The sequence below is a fragment of the Aphelocoma coerulescens genome, chromosome 22 (assembly GCF_041296385.1).
Source record: "Aphelocoma coerulescens isolate FSJ_1873_10779 chromosome 22, UR_Acoe_1.0, whole genome shotgun sequence".
Lineage (NCBI taxonomy): Eukaryota > Metazoa > Chordata > Aves > Passeriformes > Corvidae > Aphelocoma > Aphelocoma coerulescens.
In genome coordinates this window covers 657,607-676,409 of record NC_091035.1, presented here as the reverse complement: position 1 = coordinate 676,409, position 18,803 = coordinate 657,607, and the positions used below count along the sequence as shown (strand labels likewise).

The 18,803-nt window shown below is 52.0% G+C and overlaps 1 protein-coding gene across 3 annotated transcripts in view; it reads left to right on the top strand.

Moving 5' to 3' along the window:
* ANTXR1 (ANTXR cell adhesion molecule 1) overlaps positions 1-18,206 on the top strand; it is a 77,997-nt gene extending 59,791 nt beyond the window's left edge. For all 3 annotated transcript variants that reach the window (XM_069035590.1, XM_069035588.1, XM_069035589.1), the window contains exons 18-19: positions 3,713-3,793; positions 17,943-18,206. In XM_069035590.1, coding sequence (XP_068891691.1) covers positions 3,713-3,793; positions 17,943-18,206 — 345 coding nt within the window. The remainder of the gene's footprint in view (positions 1-3,712; positions 3,794-17,942) is intronic.
* The last annotated feature ends 597 nt before the right edge of the window (positions 18,207-18,803 follow it).

Below are 18,803 nucleotides of genomic sequence, written 5' to 3'. Positions count from 1 at the left end.
GCAGCCCTTTGGGAAGCAGATAAACATGCCTGTAACAACCTGCTTTAAAAAATCATGGTAAAGGAGAAGGGCAAGGAATTAAACTTCAGGAACAGTGAACCAAGGGTGCCTGAATCTGATACAGAGCCAGGAAATTCACATCGTAGGACCAGTCATCTTGCTGGCCACAGGCCTTCCTCAGCTGCACAAGTACCAGCCCCTGCTCAGAATGTTCTGCCTTTTATGAAGGAGTTCTTCTTCCCTCTGTTTTTCAGTCTTCCCAGAGTCATGTCTGTAAGTAGGTAGACAACTGAGAGTGGATAGATTGGGGTTTTTTTAATGCTCCAGAGATTTATTTGCTACCAAATGTGGCTACTGACACTTAACAGATCGGGATTATTGTTGTTATTCTGATTTGCTGCTCTTACTTCTCAGCACAGTGCCAACTGGATTATCCTGCTTTTAAAATGTCATTTCAACTGTTTGAAAAGTCAGTGCAGATAATCCAAGGGGAATGACAAATCCGAAAACTTCTTAAGAAACTCGCCAAACCTGCGGTTCATCTGACAGGGAGGGGCAGCACAAAACATAGATGGAAGTGAATCAGAGAGTCATGGAATCATTAAGGTTAGAAAGATCCTCAAGTCCAGCCATCCATCCAGCACCACCACCATGTTCACCACGAAACCACATCCCTGAGTGCCACATCCACACGTTTTTTGAATGCTCCCAGGAATGGGGACTCCACCACTGCCCTGGGCAGCCTGGGCCAGGCCTTTCCAACCCTTGCAGTGAAGAAATTTTTCCCACCATCCAACCTGAACCTCCCTGGGCACAACCCAAGGCCATTTCCCCTCATCCTGTCACTTGTTACCCAGAACAAGAGACTGATCCCCACCTGGCTACAGCCTAAGGCTGAAGCAACAAGTGGTGCTCTCCAAAGGAAAGCTCAGGTGAATCCCACGTGGAGGCCACTCCAGCATTTCCTGGGCCGCGTGTCCCTGGCAGTTCTCCAGCCTTTGTCCCTCCTGTCTCCATCACACAAAGCTGCCATGGCACAGCAGCCTGGCCAGAGAGGCCCAAGTGCAGCTTGGGTTTACAGACAGCTCCAAAAGAGCCTCTGCCTGACACCAGCAGGTCTGAGGAGCACCGAGGTAACTCAGAGTCAATGCAGTGTTGAATTAAATGTGAATGCAGAGGAAATTCCATGGCTGGAACTGTGCCCTCCTTCATTTTTCATCTGCCCCGACAGTTTCTTCTCTCTGGGCTTCAGATCTAGCAGGACTCAAGGCTTTATTTGCCTTCAGACCTTTCTTTTTTCTCCAAGTGACCTCGTGCTTCAACTGCAGAGGAGTTCCAGACATGGAGACACGGCCCATCCATGGAGAACACAGGAGGGTTTCTGTTTCCAAGTGAAAGCATTGCCGTTTCATTTCTTCAGCCATCATCCTTTCCATGATGCACACTCCCTCTCTCCCACCCAGATGTCTCAGGCAGACCCTGAGGCTCCCAAAGATGGAGCTCTTGGCTTTTCCCAAGAAATCTTGGTAGGCTCTTGGAAATTGGGACTGCAGAGTAAAAAGGAATTTTTTTTTGTTCCATGGAAAGTTGTCGCTTTGCCTCTGGTTTCCTAAAGGAGAAATGGAGGAAAAAGGTACTTATTTCTTAAGCTGTCAGAGTGGACAGGAGATCAAGAGCTTCAACCAGCTCTGCTGTAGAGGAAAGATGGATTGGAACAGAAGGAAGGGATGGGTTCCCTCAGGTCTAAGGAGTTCTGCAGAAGAATCTGACAGAGAAGCTTCTTGCTTATTCTCCTTTGAGAATAACAGACTTTCCTGGCTCTCACCTTAGGAAGTCTTTTCTCCATATCCTATGGAAACAAGTTCTATGCAGTCATTCTACGTGTCTGCCTCCACCCATGTGTCCCTCCAACTCCCAAATAAGCTTTGAACCATTGGCTGAACACACTGGTTGAGGAACAGAGATCCCAGAGAGGATTATGGCCCTGATGGTTCCCTGGAAAGGGAAGAGAAGGACTCTGCCCCCATGAAAGGGAGTCTTTAGTTCGACACCAGAAACCTGGGGTCACAAAGGACCTTCCAAACACCCTGAGTGCCAAGTCTGGCCCTCACAGACCCCAAAGTTGACACAGCCAGACCAGGCCCTCAGGAAAATCTGCTGCCTTACTCCAAATTAAGATCCTCACTCTTTCCCCACTCCCTCTGCAACATCCAGCTCACATTTCCATTTGTTAATCCTGTCCCACAATAGTTACACAAGGCATTTCTGCTAGCACAAGAGTTCTGTAGTCTTTATTTCTGGGAAAGATTTATCAGACAGGAATTCCTGGATCCAGTCAGGAGTTGGTCTTTGGGTTTGATGGTCTTATCTGTAGAAAACAGTTTTGTACCAAGGGACAGCTTTGTACATTCTCAGAGCAGCTTATCTCTGCAGGTACAGTGAAGTTTGCCAGTAGGGCTTTTGCTCCTGGTTCCTGCTCTAATATCACAGCACTCAGAGCATTTGGAACAGTACTCATGGAAACATTAATAAATACTGTCTGCTGTTAACCCTCTCCAAAAATGCCTACAAATCTCAGGGTACTGAGTTCTTCTACTGAGACTGGGGGTCAAATGAAGTGAGTGTGAAGAGAGTTCGATCAAATAATCTTGACTCGTGACCTGGAGAGCTGAGTCCCGTGAGGAAAGGAAACCCTGGCTGGTTGGAGTGGGGATAGAGCAGGAATCCTTCAGCAGCAGATGGATGTTTCAGAGCAGATGATTTGGTGAATATTTCTGCATTGCAGAGCCCTGGGCTGCTCCTTCTGGCCTCGTTCAGCTCATTTGGGGAGTACCCTCAGGCTTGGCTGCTGAATTCCAGTCAGGGATGAATGCTTGGGCTGCACTGCAGGGAATGGCAGGGAGGGTCTGACCACACATCAGCCAAACTCTGTCTGCAAGAGGTTTTCAACACGTTGGGTTTTGAGCAGACCTCACCCAGGTCTGTGCCGGTGCACACGTGTGTGTCTGGGTGTGTGGGGTGTGAGACCACCCAGAGAGGGGACAGCTGCTGCCTCTGAGCTCAGCGTGGGACTGGAGGGCTTGGAAAGAGAGGTGCTACTGCCTGGAAAAGGTGCAAACACGGGCTGCCACATGGGGAGGGCCCGGGGAGCCTGGGTGAGCCCTCTCTTGGTGGCTGCCAGGAAGGATGACCTGGCCACCACACCGCCCCTGGCTGGGGCTCAGCTCTCCTGGCAGGTGGGGTTTCACTCCGTTCTCCCCAGCAGACTGTTTTGAGACATAAGTGAGATTTCTTTCTCACATGTCACAGGGGTCACCTAGGGCTGGAGAGAAGCTGCTCATCCAGAGCAGGAGGCACAGCAGTTCGGAAAGGCATCGCCTGAGTTCACTGCTCGCTTTCTGCACTGATTTAACATTTTGCTGGCTGTGATGCCTGGAGCTGAGTCGGCATCAGTCTCTCTCTGAGCCCAGAAGGTGTCTGAGTCACACATTATCTTTGGAAAGGTCAGACACTGTTATCTGTCAGATATCTGAGTGCTCTTCCTTTGCACTCGCAGCGAGTTCACAGCAAGTGTCTGTGAGAGGAAACATCGTTCTCCAGCATTTCTACAGGCACTGGAAATGATGGGGTAAAACCTGTTGGGTCCAAGTGCTGGTCCCTGCACTGCGTTTTGCCCAGAGCATAACAAACACCCTGTTTCCTTTCATTCCAGGGGAAGCTGGACGCCCTCTGGGTCCTGCTGCGGAAAGGATACGACCGCGTGTCCGTGATGCGTCCCCAGCCAGGAGACAAGGTACCAGTGCCTCCAAACCCTTCCTTCCAGCAGGGAACAGCAAAACCCTCTGCCTGCCTTTACCTGTGGGGCTGAAGGTAGACACTGCTGACAGCTTAGAAGCAAACTCTCAGTCACATCTGTCAGCTTTGTTTGCAAACAGTTCGTGGAGTTTGGCTGATGTGGTTTCAAGCCTGAACTGTCCAGGTGCAGGGACAGAATTACCCCTGGAAGAGCCCAGCACAGTCTGCTCAGAGCACAGAGCTGCTCTCCACCAGTCACAGGAGAAATTGTAATGAGTAGTAAGGGATATTTTGACAGGACTGAGGGAGTGGCTGGAGCAGTGTCAGGGGAGGTTTAGGTTGGATATCAGGATATTCTGTGATTTTCATTCGTTAAATTCCCCTCATGGTGGAAAATGTCAGTTAGATTAATGTCTTATGCAGTCAGTCACACACCCTTGACATGAATCAACAAAGAGCTTGGAGCTGTTTCAGGAATATATTTGTCCCAAAGTGTAAGTAACTGCAGCACTGTGGAGGCTTCAAGAAACTCAACTGCACATAAAACAACAGTGTAATTTTCTGGTGGAGAATCATAGGCCTGTAGCATTTGGTTCCCTGTGGGCATTTTTATTGAATACAGGATGTTTTTGTGAATTAAAAGGTTTAATATTTTATTCCTTCCCAGGGAAGATTTGCTAAAATATCTTCACTGATTCTGATTTCTGGGAGAAAAGTCGGGAACACAGAGGTTGCTGGTGCCGGGCAATTCTCCCTCAGAAACCAGGGCCTGAAGAATGACTATTCTGTGAATCCATTTTTTGACTCAACAAGCTAAAATTATTTACGTGACAGATGCCCCTTCCATTTATGCTGGGGAGAATCCAGCGCAGTGCAACCCTCACAGTTTGCAGCAATTTCTCCTGGTGCAGCTGACACCTTGGGCTCACCCTCCTGTCCTGGAGCACGAGTACCAGCAGAATCAGCCCACACAGGTGTGATGTGACCCAGCCTTGGAGTCAATCAAGCCCTTTATGACTGATTTGTGCTGTAAAGAACCTCTGACCTGGGCACAATCTAATTTGGTGTGAAAGAGGAGCTGGCTGAGAATGCACCCAGGCTTAGAGCTGCTAAAATACCAGCTCCTCTCTGGGTGACTCTTTGTTTGGGCACTTCCCTGGGTAGATATGAAGCACTTCCAGGCCCTTCTGCAGGGTTTTCCTCTGTGTCAACAAAATGTGAGCTTGAGTGTTTGGCTTCTGTGAGTAATGGTGTGTTAGGGAGCATCAAACCCCCTGCTGCTAACCACTGTCAGGTTTAAGGGAGCAGTTTGTCTTTGTCCCCTCACAGCAGTGACACAGCTCCCAGGTGATGTCCCCCCAACAGCACAGGCAAAACCAGTCTGAGAACTCACTGTAAAACACTGAAATGGCTTTCATTGGTTCACACAGCTGAAATGGCAGAATTAGTTCGGGTTTTCCCCTTTCCTGTTCAGCAAAGGTGTGTGGGTTTTGTTTCCCTACTTCAGATTCAGACTGAGGAGAAGCATCCTCAGTTCAGCTGCACGATTTCTGAGTCATCTCCCATCTTGATACAGACATTCCCATGATTTGGATGCCAATTTTAGTCTGCCCTACTTCACTTTCTCCTAGAAAGGGATTTTACTGGGCATGAGGAAGGTTGGCTTTACAAAAGCAGAGGCTTCAGTTCAAGGGACCAAGAAGGGATGAGGCAATATTGCTGTTAACTGAACTGCCAAAAACTACAGCTGTGCCTTGGGAGCCAAATTAGGCAAAAGGAAAAGCAAAAGGTTGCAAAAATAGTTGCAAAATTTGCACCTCACAGAATAAGAAGACTCTCAGCTCTCCTGGATCCCTGCCACATCCCTTTGTTCTCCTCTGTGCCGCTGTTCCTCTAAGGGAAATTTAAATGCATGTCCAACCTTAGGATACAAAGTCTGCCTGACTCAGGCTGCTTCAGGGCTTGTGGTTTCTCCCAGGTCAACAAACATCAAATATTATCTCATAAAACACGTTCCTGCTTTGGTGAGCTTGGAAATCCGGGGGGAAGGTCAGTGCTGAGTTGAGAATGAGAATGGCAGCACAGAAACATCTGCTGGTGCTGGCTGCAGCTGTCAGTGCCCTCAGAGCAGAGCCCTGGGGCACCACAAGCAGTCTGCTCTCCTTGCAAGGGAAAAAAATACCAAGGAAAAGGGGCAATTCCACAGAAAATCTTTTTTAAAATCAAACCTGTGTCTGTAGGGCCGCATTGCAGAAGAAAACGATCAGATGTTGCACTGAAATGATGGGAAATTCCTACCTGTGCAAAGAGCTGTGTGGCCAGAATCCTGCTGGAGCAGGAGCTGCTGAGGGACAGGAGGCTGCACCCAGCAGGTTTAGATGTTCCTGGAGCAGGAGATGCTGCGGGAGGACAGCCCCAGCCAGGCAGCCCGCACACGAGCACGCAGACGCCTGGATCTCTCCCAGCCCGCTGTTCCCAGGGCAGGCTTTGCCAGGGCAGAGCTGCGAGAGGGGATTTGGCAGTGGTGAGCCCACGTGTGCATTCCTGTGGCCTCTCCCTCCAGGACCAGGAGCACAAGGACAGACTTGGTCCTCTCCAGGCTGCAGAATGCCCAGCGGCGAGCCTGGGCTCTCCAAGTGTCCAGGGGCAGGTCTGGATTTGGTCCTGTTCTGTTGGGAAGCAGAGCTGGAGGAGTGCCCTCCCCAGCCTGGCAGCAGAAGGGCCCCTCAGGGCTGCTCCTGGCAGCTCCAAGCCATGGTGTGGGGACTCAGATGGTTTGGAACTCCAGCCCTGCTGCCCAGTTCAAACCCAGCCTCGCTGGGCAGGGGCTCCAGGAAGCTCCAGCAGCTGCAGCTTTGAGGTCTTGCTGCTCAGGGCAGGGCAGCTGCAGCTTTCCAGCTTTTCCCTGACTGCCCAGCTTCATCCCGATGCTGCAGGGGACCAGGTCACCCATCCCTCCCATCCCAGGTGCTCCCAGCAATGCTGGGCTCTGCTTTGTCTCCCTGGCAGGCGCCCAGAGCAGTTCCAGAGGAATCAGCTCCATTTCAGTGCAGCTGCTCCGGGTGGATTCCACAAGCTGAATAAACACCTCCAAGTTATTCAGCAACACCCCAGCAAGTCCACACTGCCAGCCCTGAACAAGCTGCCAGTGGTGGGCATGCCCTGAGAGCACGAGAAGCAGGGGTTAGCAGAGCATCCCACAGCAACCAGCAGCCTCAAAGGGAGCCACCAGATCACAGAGCCTTCTCGGGCTGGACAAGTACTCAAACCCTTGCAGGCAACATGAATGGCTAGTAAAGAGGAGCTCGAATTTGCACACAGGAGCCTTTGACCATATGATATTCCTGACAGCTGCAAGGAGGAGCTGTTTTGATAGCAGTTTGTGCCTCCTTCTTTCTCCTCTCTCTCCTGAAGAAAGGGAAGCAGATTTCAGACCCAGTGCTGTTGAATGGGCTCCTTAATTCACCCACTGATCGAGATAAAAAAGTGAAGCCAGATGAAAAATAACTGAAAGGCATCTCTGTTTGCTTTGGAGCCTGGAAAGGAGTTGGACTGAGTCCCAGGGTTACATCATTTTCATATATAAGCAATCCCTTGCTATAATCAGTGACGTTATCCCCCGCCAGTGCAGGAGCTGAGCTGTTCTGAAGATTCCTTGCATAGAACAAAACACGGGTTCCACCTCAAGCCCTGCGTTGAGTAATTGCTGCTGTTTATCTGCTGCAGCCCACGCAGCTTCCAGGGATCCATGAAATTGTCAGGAAAGATGTCCCCTGCCCCGAGGGTCACATCAGGCTGGGACCAGACACTGCTGCAAGGGCAGTGACTAACGCAGTTCATGCACGTGGCAGAGACATTGTGGGACTGAGGATTCCCGTCCTCCCCTGCTCCCTGTGACCTCAGACAGTCCCTTGTCTTTGCCTCTTGCCTGGTCATGTCCCAGGCCCTTTAATGAAGGTGGGGATGCCTTGTCCTGGGGCTGTTCCCTCACTGCAGCAGGTACAGCCCTCACTGGGCAGGGAGCGTGGGATCCAGGGTTGGATGGGTTTGGAGGCAGAGCTGAGACCTCTCCAAGGAGAACAGCTCCAAGGGAAGGGATCCCTGCCCACAGCAGGACCCCAGCCCCCTGCAAAGCTCCAGTGTCCCCAGCAGCAGCAGGACACTGTCATTGCTCCTGCAGCCCCTGCCAGCCCCTGGCTGCTCCAGCAGGAACAAACCAGGGAGCAAACCTTGATCTGGTGTGCAGGGGGCTTTTAACATCTCTGAGCCCAGAACAAAAGGAAAAGACAGGGATGCTCAAGACCTGTTTTGAAGTGCACCCAGAGAGGCTGAGATGCACAAAGAGATAATGAAATTCTGGGTTTTGGAGTCAGACCTGGGGATAGAGGGTCTGAGGTTACCAACAGACACAGATGGTTCCAATAAGGCAAGGAAGTGAGATCACATGGGATTCCTGTGGTCTTCTCACATTTTCAAGAGACTAGGTTTGCATTCTTGTCAGCATTAATGAGGTTATTTTTACATTGGAAACATCATCAGAGAGAGGTGATGTAAAAATATATACATTTTTTAGAGAACTTTATCGCTTTTTTAATGGAATACAGGAATGCTTATTTGTGCAAATTGCTCACAGGACCCAAACAATCCGTACTTCTCTGGAATGCCAGTTACACTTCCTTGATAAATGTTGTTCTGTCGGGAATTTGTGAGATTATCAAAATGTGTTTCAAGCTCAGACTTGGCCAGGAACTCTTCAATCAGGGAACAAACTGTGTTTTAAATTGTTCTTGCATTGCATTAGTTGTGGTTTTGTTTTGTGCTTGAATAGGTGAATATTGATCTAGAAGGGTATAAACAGAGGAAAAGTGTAACAAAACCATGTGTAGTTATGTGTAAAGATGTATCCTACCTGAGTTAATGGAGATTGAGGGAGAAGAGCTTTTTTTTTTGGAAGTTTACTGGTGGAATCACACCACGGTGGGTCCCAGTGCCAGGGCTCTGGGACAGATTGTGGTTGGTTGTGATGAGAGCGTGAGGCCACCAAATACATGAAAATGTCCCCATTAAAGTAATGACAATTGTTCTTTTCTCTAGGAAAGGAAAATGTGTGTGTGCATGTGCTGACATAAAAATTGGTCTTTATATAAACAGAGCAGTCAGAGTAAGAAATTAGACATTTACTGCCAAACTTCCTGAACCTTCACCACGGAAAAGCACCGTGGAGAAGGAGAGCTCTGCTAATTGCACGGTAACATTTCCTTCTTCTCTGTCCTTTCTTATGTCTTTGAATGACCCTTAATCTGCTGCAATAATGGGGTGTTTCAGAGAGGGATTAGCACTAGCTGCTGCACCACCTGAGGAATTTGGGTGTCTCTATTTCTGGCAAATTCAACCCCTTGGAAAATCAAGTCTGCCTTCCTTGACTTTCCCTGTCTGATGGAGAATGCTGTGTGCTTGCAAAGACCAGTCTGGGAAATAACTCCTTGTCTCTCACTTCCCACACAGAGCTGAAATGCAGGGAAATTAAATCTGAGCTGAAAGGATTGGGGCAGTGCTGCCACACACCCCGGGGCCCCGTTCACTGTGGTGGTGTGTTCCTGTGCTCCAGGTGTCAGCTAAAACCAAACCCATCGTGCCAGGAGCTGTCCAGGTGTAAATTAAACCAGGAATTCAGCCTTATCCGAGGCAAGGGAGAAGAGAAAGTATAGGCAGCTACAGGGAGAACCACTGGGACACTGTGGTGGTACTAATTCATCCGAACTCTAAACAGGGGATCTGTGAGAGCAGCTGGAATATTCTGTTAATGTAGTTCAAATCCTCCCCTAACCACAAGGAACAGTTTTTCTTGCTGGTTCATTTTCCCATGCACAGCTCCCATGCAGTGTCCAAAGAGGAAATTAGGAGGAAATTCTTCCCTGTGAGGGTGGGGAGGCCCTGGGACAGGTTTCTCAGAGCAGCTGTGGCTGCCTCTGGATCCCTGGAAGTGTTCCAGGCCAGGCTGGATGGGGCTTGGAGCAGCCTGGGACAGTGGAAGGTGTCCTTGCCCATGGCAGGGGTGGCACTGGGCCTTAAGGTCTTTGCAGCCCATCCCATGGCTCTGTGAAGTGAGTTCTCTGAAACCATGAAATGTGTTTTATTATCAAGTAGCCACAGTGAAGGGTGATGTATGGCCAGGTATTCCTGATTAATGAGGAGCATCACAAAGCGCACAAGCAAAATCTGTCACCCTGGAAAATCCCCTGGCTCCTGCCTTATTTTGAATTAGGAGCCTATTTTAGAGATTAAATTCAGATATAGGGTAATTGTCTGACTTCAGTGTCATGAATGGAAACCTCCTCCCAAAACAAAGAGCAGAAACCAGGAGATAGGATTACAAATCCCCCTGGTTTAAACACCAGACACGGTCCCTTTGCAGCCCTGAGAGTAAAACCAGCTGTGCAGCCCCCCAGGTCACCCCTGCACATGTCCATGTGGTGATTGCTGTCCCTGCAGACCCAAGCCACCCAGGCACTAACAAGGAGCTGCTGTTTAACCCATCCTTAGGTCCCAACTGACAGATTTCTCCTGACAAGCAGCAGAGTCTGAGAACCAAACCGTAACCTTTCCACACATTCTGTTGCAGTGTGGTTTTCCATTAACAGCCATGGAAAAGTTAACCTAAACATTAGCTCTTTTTCCTGGAACTAACAGCTCCAAAGCCAAAAGCCTGGGATCTGCTGCTCAGCCTGCAGAGTGCTCAGGGCTGGGGGAATGAAGCAGAGCTGGCCCTTGAGCTCCTGAGGCAGCTCCTGAAGGGTGCAGTCAAACCTGATCCAGGGCAGGATTTATCCCAGACAGAAGTACAAGTTATGCCTTTAACATTGATGTCAGAAGCCGAGGCAAGCCCAGCACCAGGGACTGTGGGGATGGGAATTATTCCTCACCAAATGCTGTAGGACAACATTCAGTGGACAGTAATTCCCACTTCCTCGAACCATTAGCACCGCTCAGGGTGATTGTCCTGAGTCGTGGAAGGTGAAAGCAGCCATCAAGCTGTGTTCTCACATTCACATCATGGAAAATCCTGTCCTGAATCCTGCCCTGTCCTCTTTGCCCAAGCTGCAGGCAGGGAGATCCTGCTCAGGTCACTGGTTTCTGGAGGCTGAGGCTCACTCCTCCTCTCCAGAGGGGTGTTTACCACTGCGCTCGATGAGTTGTTCCAGTTGTTGCTGCCAAAAGAATGCGCTTCAATTTTCATTTGAGTTTTTCTCTCTCCTCCTCATACCCAGTAGGTTTTGTTATTCAGCCCTCAGATGAAAGGTTCCAGGCAGGCTGAGGTGTGCCCCTGGTGTGTCACTCAGTTTCTCCGAGCCTGAACTACCTCTTTCCAGCAAGGCAGCGGGAAGAGCGACCAGATCTTCCTGGAAATGACACCCATCCCACAGCAGGAATGAGCCAAGAGCAGCTCCTGCAAAAGCCATCAGGGCTGCTGCTGACATTCCCATGCCCACTCATCCCTGGGAGAGCCACGCTCCTGAACTCTGGCACGAGCCAGAGTCTGGGACCATTAAGCTCATTCCCACGCTCGAGTTTGGCAAGGCAGCAGCCTGTATCATCTTGTTTCACTTCTCTTTTTGCTCCGATTGTTTCCTCTTCAGTAGTTCTCCCAGCTGGGTCAGTCCTTCATGGTGTGGTCAGAGGTGTCAAGCCCCAGCAGCTGGCAGAGCAGGAGGTGTTATCAGGGTGTTGTCGGGGTTGTGGTGGGTCTGGAGAGCTGGGCACAGATGAGAAGTGATGAGTAAACTCATGAGTGAGATTTCACTGGAGGCTGAATGGGCAGAACCACTCTGTGCTGTGGGGCCTGAGATGCAGAGTCCCATATGCATAGCTATGGACATTACAAACACACACATATATATATGCTCTAAATAAGCTCTTATATATTCAATGATTTTAAATTCTTCATTATGTTTAGTCTCCTCTTTTCTTCAATAAGTCCGGCTTTTGGGTTGTTTGAAGAGAACAGGGTTGTATAAATACAAATATAAACCATTGTTTTAACATCTGTATAGACCAAACCATGTTAAGGCATCAAAGAAAGTTAGATGGGTTTTCTGCTGACTTGTCCTGCTGAATTTAGGCAGGATGCTTGTCTGCAGTGGAGGAAACTGCCCCTGGTAAAGCTGGAGTTTGGTGTAATGGCACTTGTCACTAGTTTTGATGTTTATCCTTCTCCTTTGGGGTAAATCCCACCTCCTCACTGGCTTCATTTTGTACCAGTTTGTTCCTGGGAGTTAAAAAGTCAGATCTAGGACGGTTTCTAGTACTGACACCTGACGGAAGACTGGGTCTTGCTCCAAACTTTCTCACCCTGCAGTGCTTTTCACAAAATCTTTTAAGGTAAACCATAAGAGGCCACAGTTCTCAGTGCTGCCTCTGCAATGAGAGACCAGGTCCTTAGAACCCTGTTGGACTGATGATCTTATCAATGCAAGTCTTCCTCTTAATTTGGGAGAAAATAGCTCAGGTCTCCAATGTTTTATTTATTGAGTGGCCAAGGTGGCAGGACTGCCTTGGGAATGGCAGGTTCTGTGAGCAAGGCTGAGATCCAGGCTCTGGCCTTAGGAACGAGCCACAGATGGGAATGGTTTCGGTGTGGTGATGTTTTATCATGAGATGAGACAGATTTAATGCTGGTTTGGTGAGTAAGAGGCACAGAGGTGGCCGGGTGATCACCGAGCTTTGCTGCAGCACTCCTGGCTGTACCAGGCACGCTCAGGCTGAGCCCAGGCTGCCTAACAAAGCCCAGAAGAGAGTTTAACACTTCCTAAAACTGTCTCCAGACCCCTCAGTGTGTTTAGAAGGCAGCAGGCTGCCAGCTCAGGTTTGCACACAGGGATACTTCAAGCTCACAGGATCCTACCCTGTCACAGAATCCGCCTGGGAACTGGGGGTTACCCTTGGCAGGGGCTCAGAGCAGCAAAACCCTCTGTGAGCCCCAGAACCAGTGCTGACCCCAAATGACAAAAGGCTGGTGGGAAGGTTACTCATCTTCCAGTACCTCCTACAAGTTTTTCTGCATGCTTGAGTGACAATTAGGTATCAAATCACAAGTTGCTTATTAAATTTCCTTTTCTCCCCCTCTCTCTCTTTTCCTTCTTCTCTTTCTTTCTCTTTTCTCTATTTCTATATTTCTTTTTATTTCTCTCTTCTCCTTCTCATAACAACAGGGTAAACTGGGATTTTGTTTATGGAAAGTCTGAATTACTAATGACCCATACAAAACAACATTAAGGATCATATCTTTTCCAGGGCCTCTCTTTAAACCAGGCAAAAGAAGCCAGTCCCAGTGTTTTATGATCTTAAAATGTTGATATTTTTCCAGGTATTAATTCCAGCTTGATAGGAAACCAAGAGAAACAGGAACATTTTTCATCTTTGCTTCAGAAAAATGCTCTCCATTTTCCTGTATTAAAGAGTGATCTCCTGGGTCCTCTGGAGGGCATGCACTGCCCTGGGACCCCTTCCCTGTCCTGAATTCCCTCTTGGCTGTGCCGTGTGCGAGCTTCTCCCTGAGAAGCTGGAACCACGGAGAGCAGGGCTGGAATGGAACTGAGGAAAAAGCTTCCTCCTGGTCTGAGTCCTGCTGGGATGGGGGCTGGAGAGCGAGCTGGTCAGAGAAAAGAGAAATGCTGCTGCAGTGTCCCAGGGGAAGGGTCCATCCTTCCCAGGGCTGGATTCAGCTGGACACTGGCAGAGGGTCCATTCCCAGGGCTGGATTCAGCTGGACACTGCTGAATCCCAATCATGTCTGGCTGGGCAGGTGCTGGTGCAGCGCTCTGAGGCACAGCCCATCTTCCCTATCAGTTTGCAGACCCAGATGAAAGCAGAAGGAGAGGCAGGAGGGGGTGGGAAGTGGCTTGGACAAGGCTGTGGAATCCCTAGGAAATGCCACAGCTTGGCTGAGGCAGCTGCTGCTCCATGTCCCTCTCATGCCAGATCCTTGTCCCAGCACAGACGCTCCCATTGCTCTCCTGAGCACTCAGCCCCCTCGCCCACATCCCACCCTTCCCCTCCAGCCCTGGCAGCGTTCCTGCCTCAGCCAGATGTGGAGAACAAAAGGAAAAGCTTGGATCAAGTGAGCAGCCCTACGGCACTGACAGGGCAAGGGCGGCCAGAGGAGAGGAGAGAGGGGACACAGCCCCACGGCCGAGTGTCCATGGCCACAGACTGTCCCCATGGGTGAGTGTCCATGGCCACACACTGTCCCATGGCTCAGTGTCCATGGCCACAGACTGTCCCATGGCTCAGTGTCCATGGCCACAGACTGTCCCATGGGTGAGTGTCCATGGCCACAGACTGTCCCATGGCTCAGTGTCCATGGCCACAGACTGTCCCATGGGTGAGTGTCCATGGCCACAGACTGTCCCATGGCTCAGTACCCATGGCCACAGACTGTCCCCATGGGTGAGTGTCCATGGCCACAGACTGTCCCCATGGGTGAGTGTCCATGGCCACAGACTGTCCCATGGCTCAGTGTCCATGGCCACAGACTGTCCCCATGGGTGAGTGTCCATGGCCACAGACTGTCCCCATGGCTCAGTGTCCATGGCCACAGACTGTCCCCATGGGTGAGTGTCCATGGCCACAGACTGTCCCATGGCTCAGTGTCCATGGCCACAGACTGTCCCCATGGGTGAGTGTCCATGGCCACAGACTGTCCCATGGCTCAGTGTCCATGGCCACAGACTGTCCCATGGCTCAGTGTCCATGGCCACAGACTGTCCCCATGGGTGAGTGTCCATGGCCACAGACTGTCCCATGGCTCAGTGTCCATGGCCACAGACTGTCCCCATGGCTCAGTGTCCATGGCCACAGACTGTCCCATGGCTCAGTGTCCATGGCCACAGACTGTCCCATGGGTGAGTGTCCATGGCCACAGACTGTCCCATGGCTCAGTACCCATGGCCACAGACTGTCCCCATGGGTGAGTGTCCATGGCCACAGACTGTCCCCATGGGTGAGTGTCCATGGCCACAGACTGTCCCATGGCTCAGTGTCCATGGCCACAGACTGTCCCCATGGCTCAGTGTCCATGGCCACAGACTGTCCCATGGCTCAGTGTCCATGGCCACAGACTGTCCCCATGGGTGAGTGTCCATGGCCACAGACTGTCCCATGGGTGAGTGTCCATGGCCACAGACTGTCCCCATGGGTGAGTGTCCATGGCCACAGACTGTCCCATGGGTGAGTGTCCATGGCCACAGACTGTCCCCATGGCTCAGTGTCCATGGCCACAGACTGTCCCATGGCTCAGTACCCATGGCCACAGACTGTCCCCATGGGTGAGTGTCCATGGCCACAGACTGTCCCATGGCTCAGTACCCATGGCCACAGACTGTCCCCATGGGTGAGTGTGGTTTAATATCCAGCTTTTTGCCTGAAGGGGCTCTCTCCCTCCTGGGCCTGCTTTGCATTTGCACCCAGGGCACCAGTTAGACATTTTCTGCCCCTCGTGTGCAAGGCAACAGTAATTTGTTTCCTGGATATCCCCTTGTCATTCCTCTGACAGTTCTCCTCCCCGAGGAGCTGTTGGCTTCCCCATCTCCTCTGAGGCAGTGGAGCTGCCAAAGTCCATCTCAGCCCATCTGGACTGAAAACTCCTCTCTGGCACTCTGCCCCCATCTGCTCGGGTGAGAGGAATGTGGAGCCGTCAAACACAAGAACTCCCTCGGTCTGGCAGCACACGTGAAGGGAGGAGGAAGCCTGGGCTGTGTCTGTGCCTTCCATACGTGCTGGATGCCCTGCACTGACCACTGCCCAGGAGGAGAAGGTGCTGCCAGGCAGGGCACTGTCTGCTCAGGGCAGCACAGCTGCCTCGGGAGCAGAGGAGGAGACAGGGAATGGCAGTGTGAGCTGAGGGAAGGGCACACTGCATCCAGCATGAAGGAGCTTTAAATTAGAGCAGTGGAGAGCACAGGGGAGTGGGCCAGAGGGATCTGATGGTCGGTGGCTGCTGGGCCAGCTCTGGGCCAGGTCTGGCTGTCACGTCTGTGCTCCCGGGTTGTCTCTGCATCTGTGAGCTCTAGAGGGCTCTTAGTCCTCAAGCCCTGCCCCAGCCCCAATTCGAGGATTTCTGAGCCTCAGTGCATCCTCCTGAATGCTCTTAGGGCAGTGCTCAGTTCCATTTGGATCAGCAGCTCCATAACCTCACTCTTGGAGCATTCAGACAGAGCATCTCTCCACACAAAAACAACTGCAGCTATTTGTTCTCTGGCCGAGATTTCTGACTGCTGCCTTTTGTTCGGGTTTATTTTATTCTCAACATACATAAAGAAAACAAAACCAGTGCAAATAATAGTCTGAAGCAGCTAGAGTTGCGTGGCAGGAGATGTGGCACTGGAACAAGGAAAACATTCTTATGGGGGTTTTTTCTGAGTAGAACTGGTTAATCTCAGGTTCAGACTTTCCCTCACTCAGCAGGCCTGTCCCACAGTATTTACTTAAAATCTCAGCAGAGTGCATTAAAACAACGTTAGAGGTGAGGCAGGAGCTCGTGAGAGCAAACGGGGCCGGGTGCTGTGGGACGGGGCAGGGTGTGGGCTCACTGCAGGCTCTGCCCTGCCTGCCCACAGCCCCTGCCAGGTCACTCTGCGCTGCACTTTGTGTTGGCATTTTGCCCCCTGCGAGGGACAGCTCAGGGACCAGAGGTGACATAGCTCTGTGTGGGAGCTGGGCACTCCCTGTCCCCCCCACGATGTCCTGCTGTGGGGACAGGCCGGACAAGGGACACCGCTGATCCCTGGGGAGGGCATTGCCACGGCCACGGCCACTGCCATGTTCATGACCCCCCTTGTTCCCAGCGAGGGCATGGGAGGGCTCAGCCACCCCTGGCCAGAGCTGCCCGGGTCATCTTGAACCCGGTGCAGTTCAAGGCGCTGCGAAATCTTTGTTTTCCTTAAAGGACCTTGCTTGTCCAAGCCAGGCTGAGCTCAGCTGGGGCCGCTCCACAGCCGCCCTCGGCCAGGAACCCTTTTCCCTCTGCTGAACGGGGCTCAGGCAGATGTTTCTCCACATCCACGGCTGGCAGAGCTCTTGAAGAGGAGCTGTCTGTGCACCTCTGTCCCGTCCACAGCAGCTCCTCCCATCCCTGTCAAATCCTTCCAGCACCGTCCTCCCTGCAGAACGTTTGTGCCTGGGCTGGGGACAGCAGGGAGGAGATGCGGAGCTGTGCAGGGGATTAAAACTGGCTCATGTTGTTACCCCAACAAATCTACTCCAGCCTGCAGGGGCTCAGTGCTCCATCTGGCATTTTTTCACCAGGAAAAACATTTACTTTGGGAGAGGAAAGAGTAAAACAGAAAATAAGCTCACCAATCCAAAAATAAAGAATGGATTCAGAAATCCTCTAGTGCCTTTTTGGATGATTTCATATCTAAAGGAATGAATCCATAATACAGTAATGCTGATTCTGACATTTGAGTATTTACAGTGGGATCTTTTGCAGGTGGAACTTAGAAGAAGAAAAAAAAAAAAAGAATAGCTCAGAGGGCAAAGGTTTTGTTTAAAACTGTACAACAAACTGTAACTTAGCACCAAAGAGCAAGAAAAGCAGTTTATTGGCTTCTCACGAGCACTGGGGTATCAAGACATCCTGATGAGGAATGGATGCATTTCAGGAAAAATTCTGAGCAAGAAACCGTCTTAGTTACACAAACCTTCCCTGTTGCCTGGTTGGTAAAAGGTTGGAATGGGACGCAAATCCAGGTGTTTGGAGGAGAGAGAGGCTCCAAAGGGGCAAATCCCAGATTTCGTGCTGCTGGAAGTTTAAGACTGAAGTGTGGGAAGAGACATCTGTGGAGGCAGGAACCACGGGTCGTGCTCTGAGACACAGGAATGAGGGACAGGACATGGGGAACGGCCTCAGGCCGATCAGGGCAGGTTTATGTGAGGTATTAAGAGGGAATTCTTTACTCAGAGGGTGGGCAGGCCCTGGCACAGGGCACCCAGAGCAGCTGTGGCTGCCCCTGGATCCCAAGGCCGGGGCTGGGAGCAGCCTGGGGCAGTGGAAGGTGTCCCTGCCAGGGCAGGGGGGGCACGGGGTGCTCTGCAAGCTCCAACCCCTCCCTCAGTAACTCCGCTCCTCCTCTTGTCCCCCTCTGTTGCAGGGCCGCTGCATCAACTTCACCCGGGTGAAGAGCACGGAGACCCCCCCCAAATACCCCCTCAACAACTCGTACCCCTCCGCGCCGCCCCCGGCGCCCATCTACACCCCGCCGCCCCCCGCCCCCATCTACAGCCCGCCGCCCCCCAGCTCCCCGCACGCCCCCTCGCCCTCCTCCACGCTGCCCCCGCTGCCGCCGCCGCCCCAGGCCCCCCCCCCCGGCCGGGCGCCGCCGCCGTCGCGGCCGCCCCCCCGCCCCACGGCCTGAGGGCCGCCCCCGCCGCGCCCCGGCTCCGCGCCCCCCCAGCAGGACTGCGCCTCGCCCCGCTGGGGCCCGGGCCCGCCGCGCTCGGGGGTGGGCGAGCCCAGCGCCGGCCACCCCGCAGCCGCCTTCTCCCCTCGTTTTCTCTCGTGTCTCGAACCCTTTTCCCCCCCTCCCCTCCCCCGAGCATCAGTGCCGCCAAACTCTCGGCGCAAGGAAAGCCCAGAGACTGCGGGGACGCGGTGAAGAACTCCAGTGCCGTCCCAGCAAGGCCGCGCCGCCTCTCGGTCCCCGACACCTCCCTGTGCCGTACCACGGTGACCCCTGGATTCATTGGGAAAAAGGAATGGGTAACTAGGGCAAGCTCTGTGCAAAGGAAATTCTCTCCGGGGAAGGACTGCAAAGGACTCTTGCCGGTGCGGAATCGCAGCCAGCGACCTGGGGACGGCTGACAGGGACACACGGGACAGTGACCGCCCCTCCCTGCCAGCGAGGAGGGACAGCAGCAGCTCTGCAGGTACAGGAACCCAGAAGCCTGGGCAGAAGTGGGGACAGGCAGCTGTTCCCACGGACCACGAACTGCACACGGGAAGGTGTTGTCAC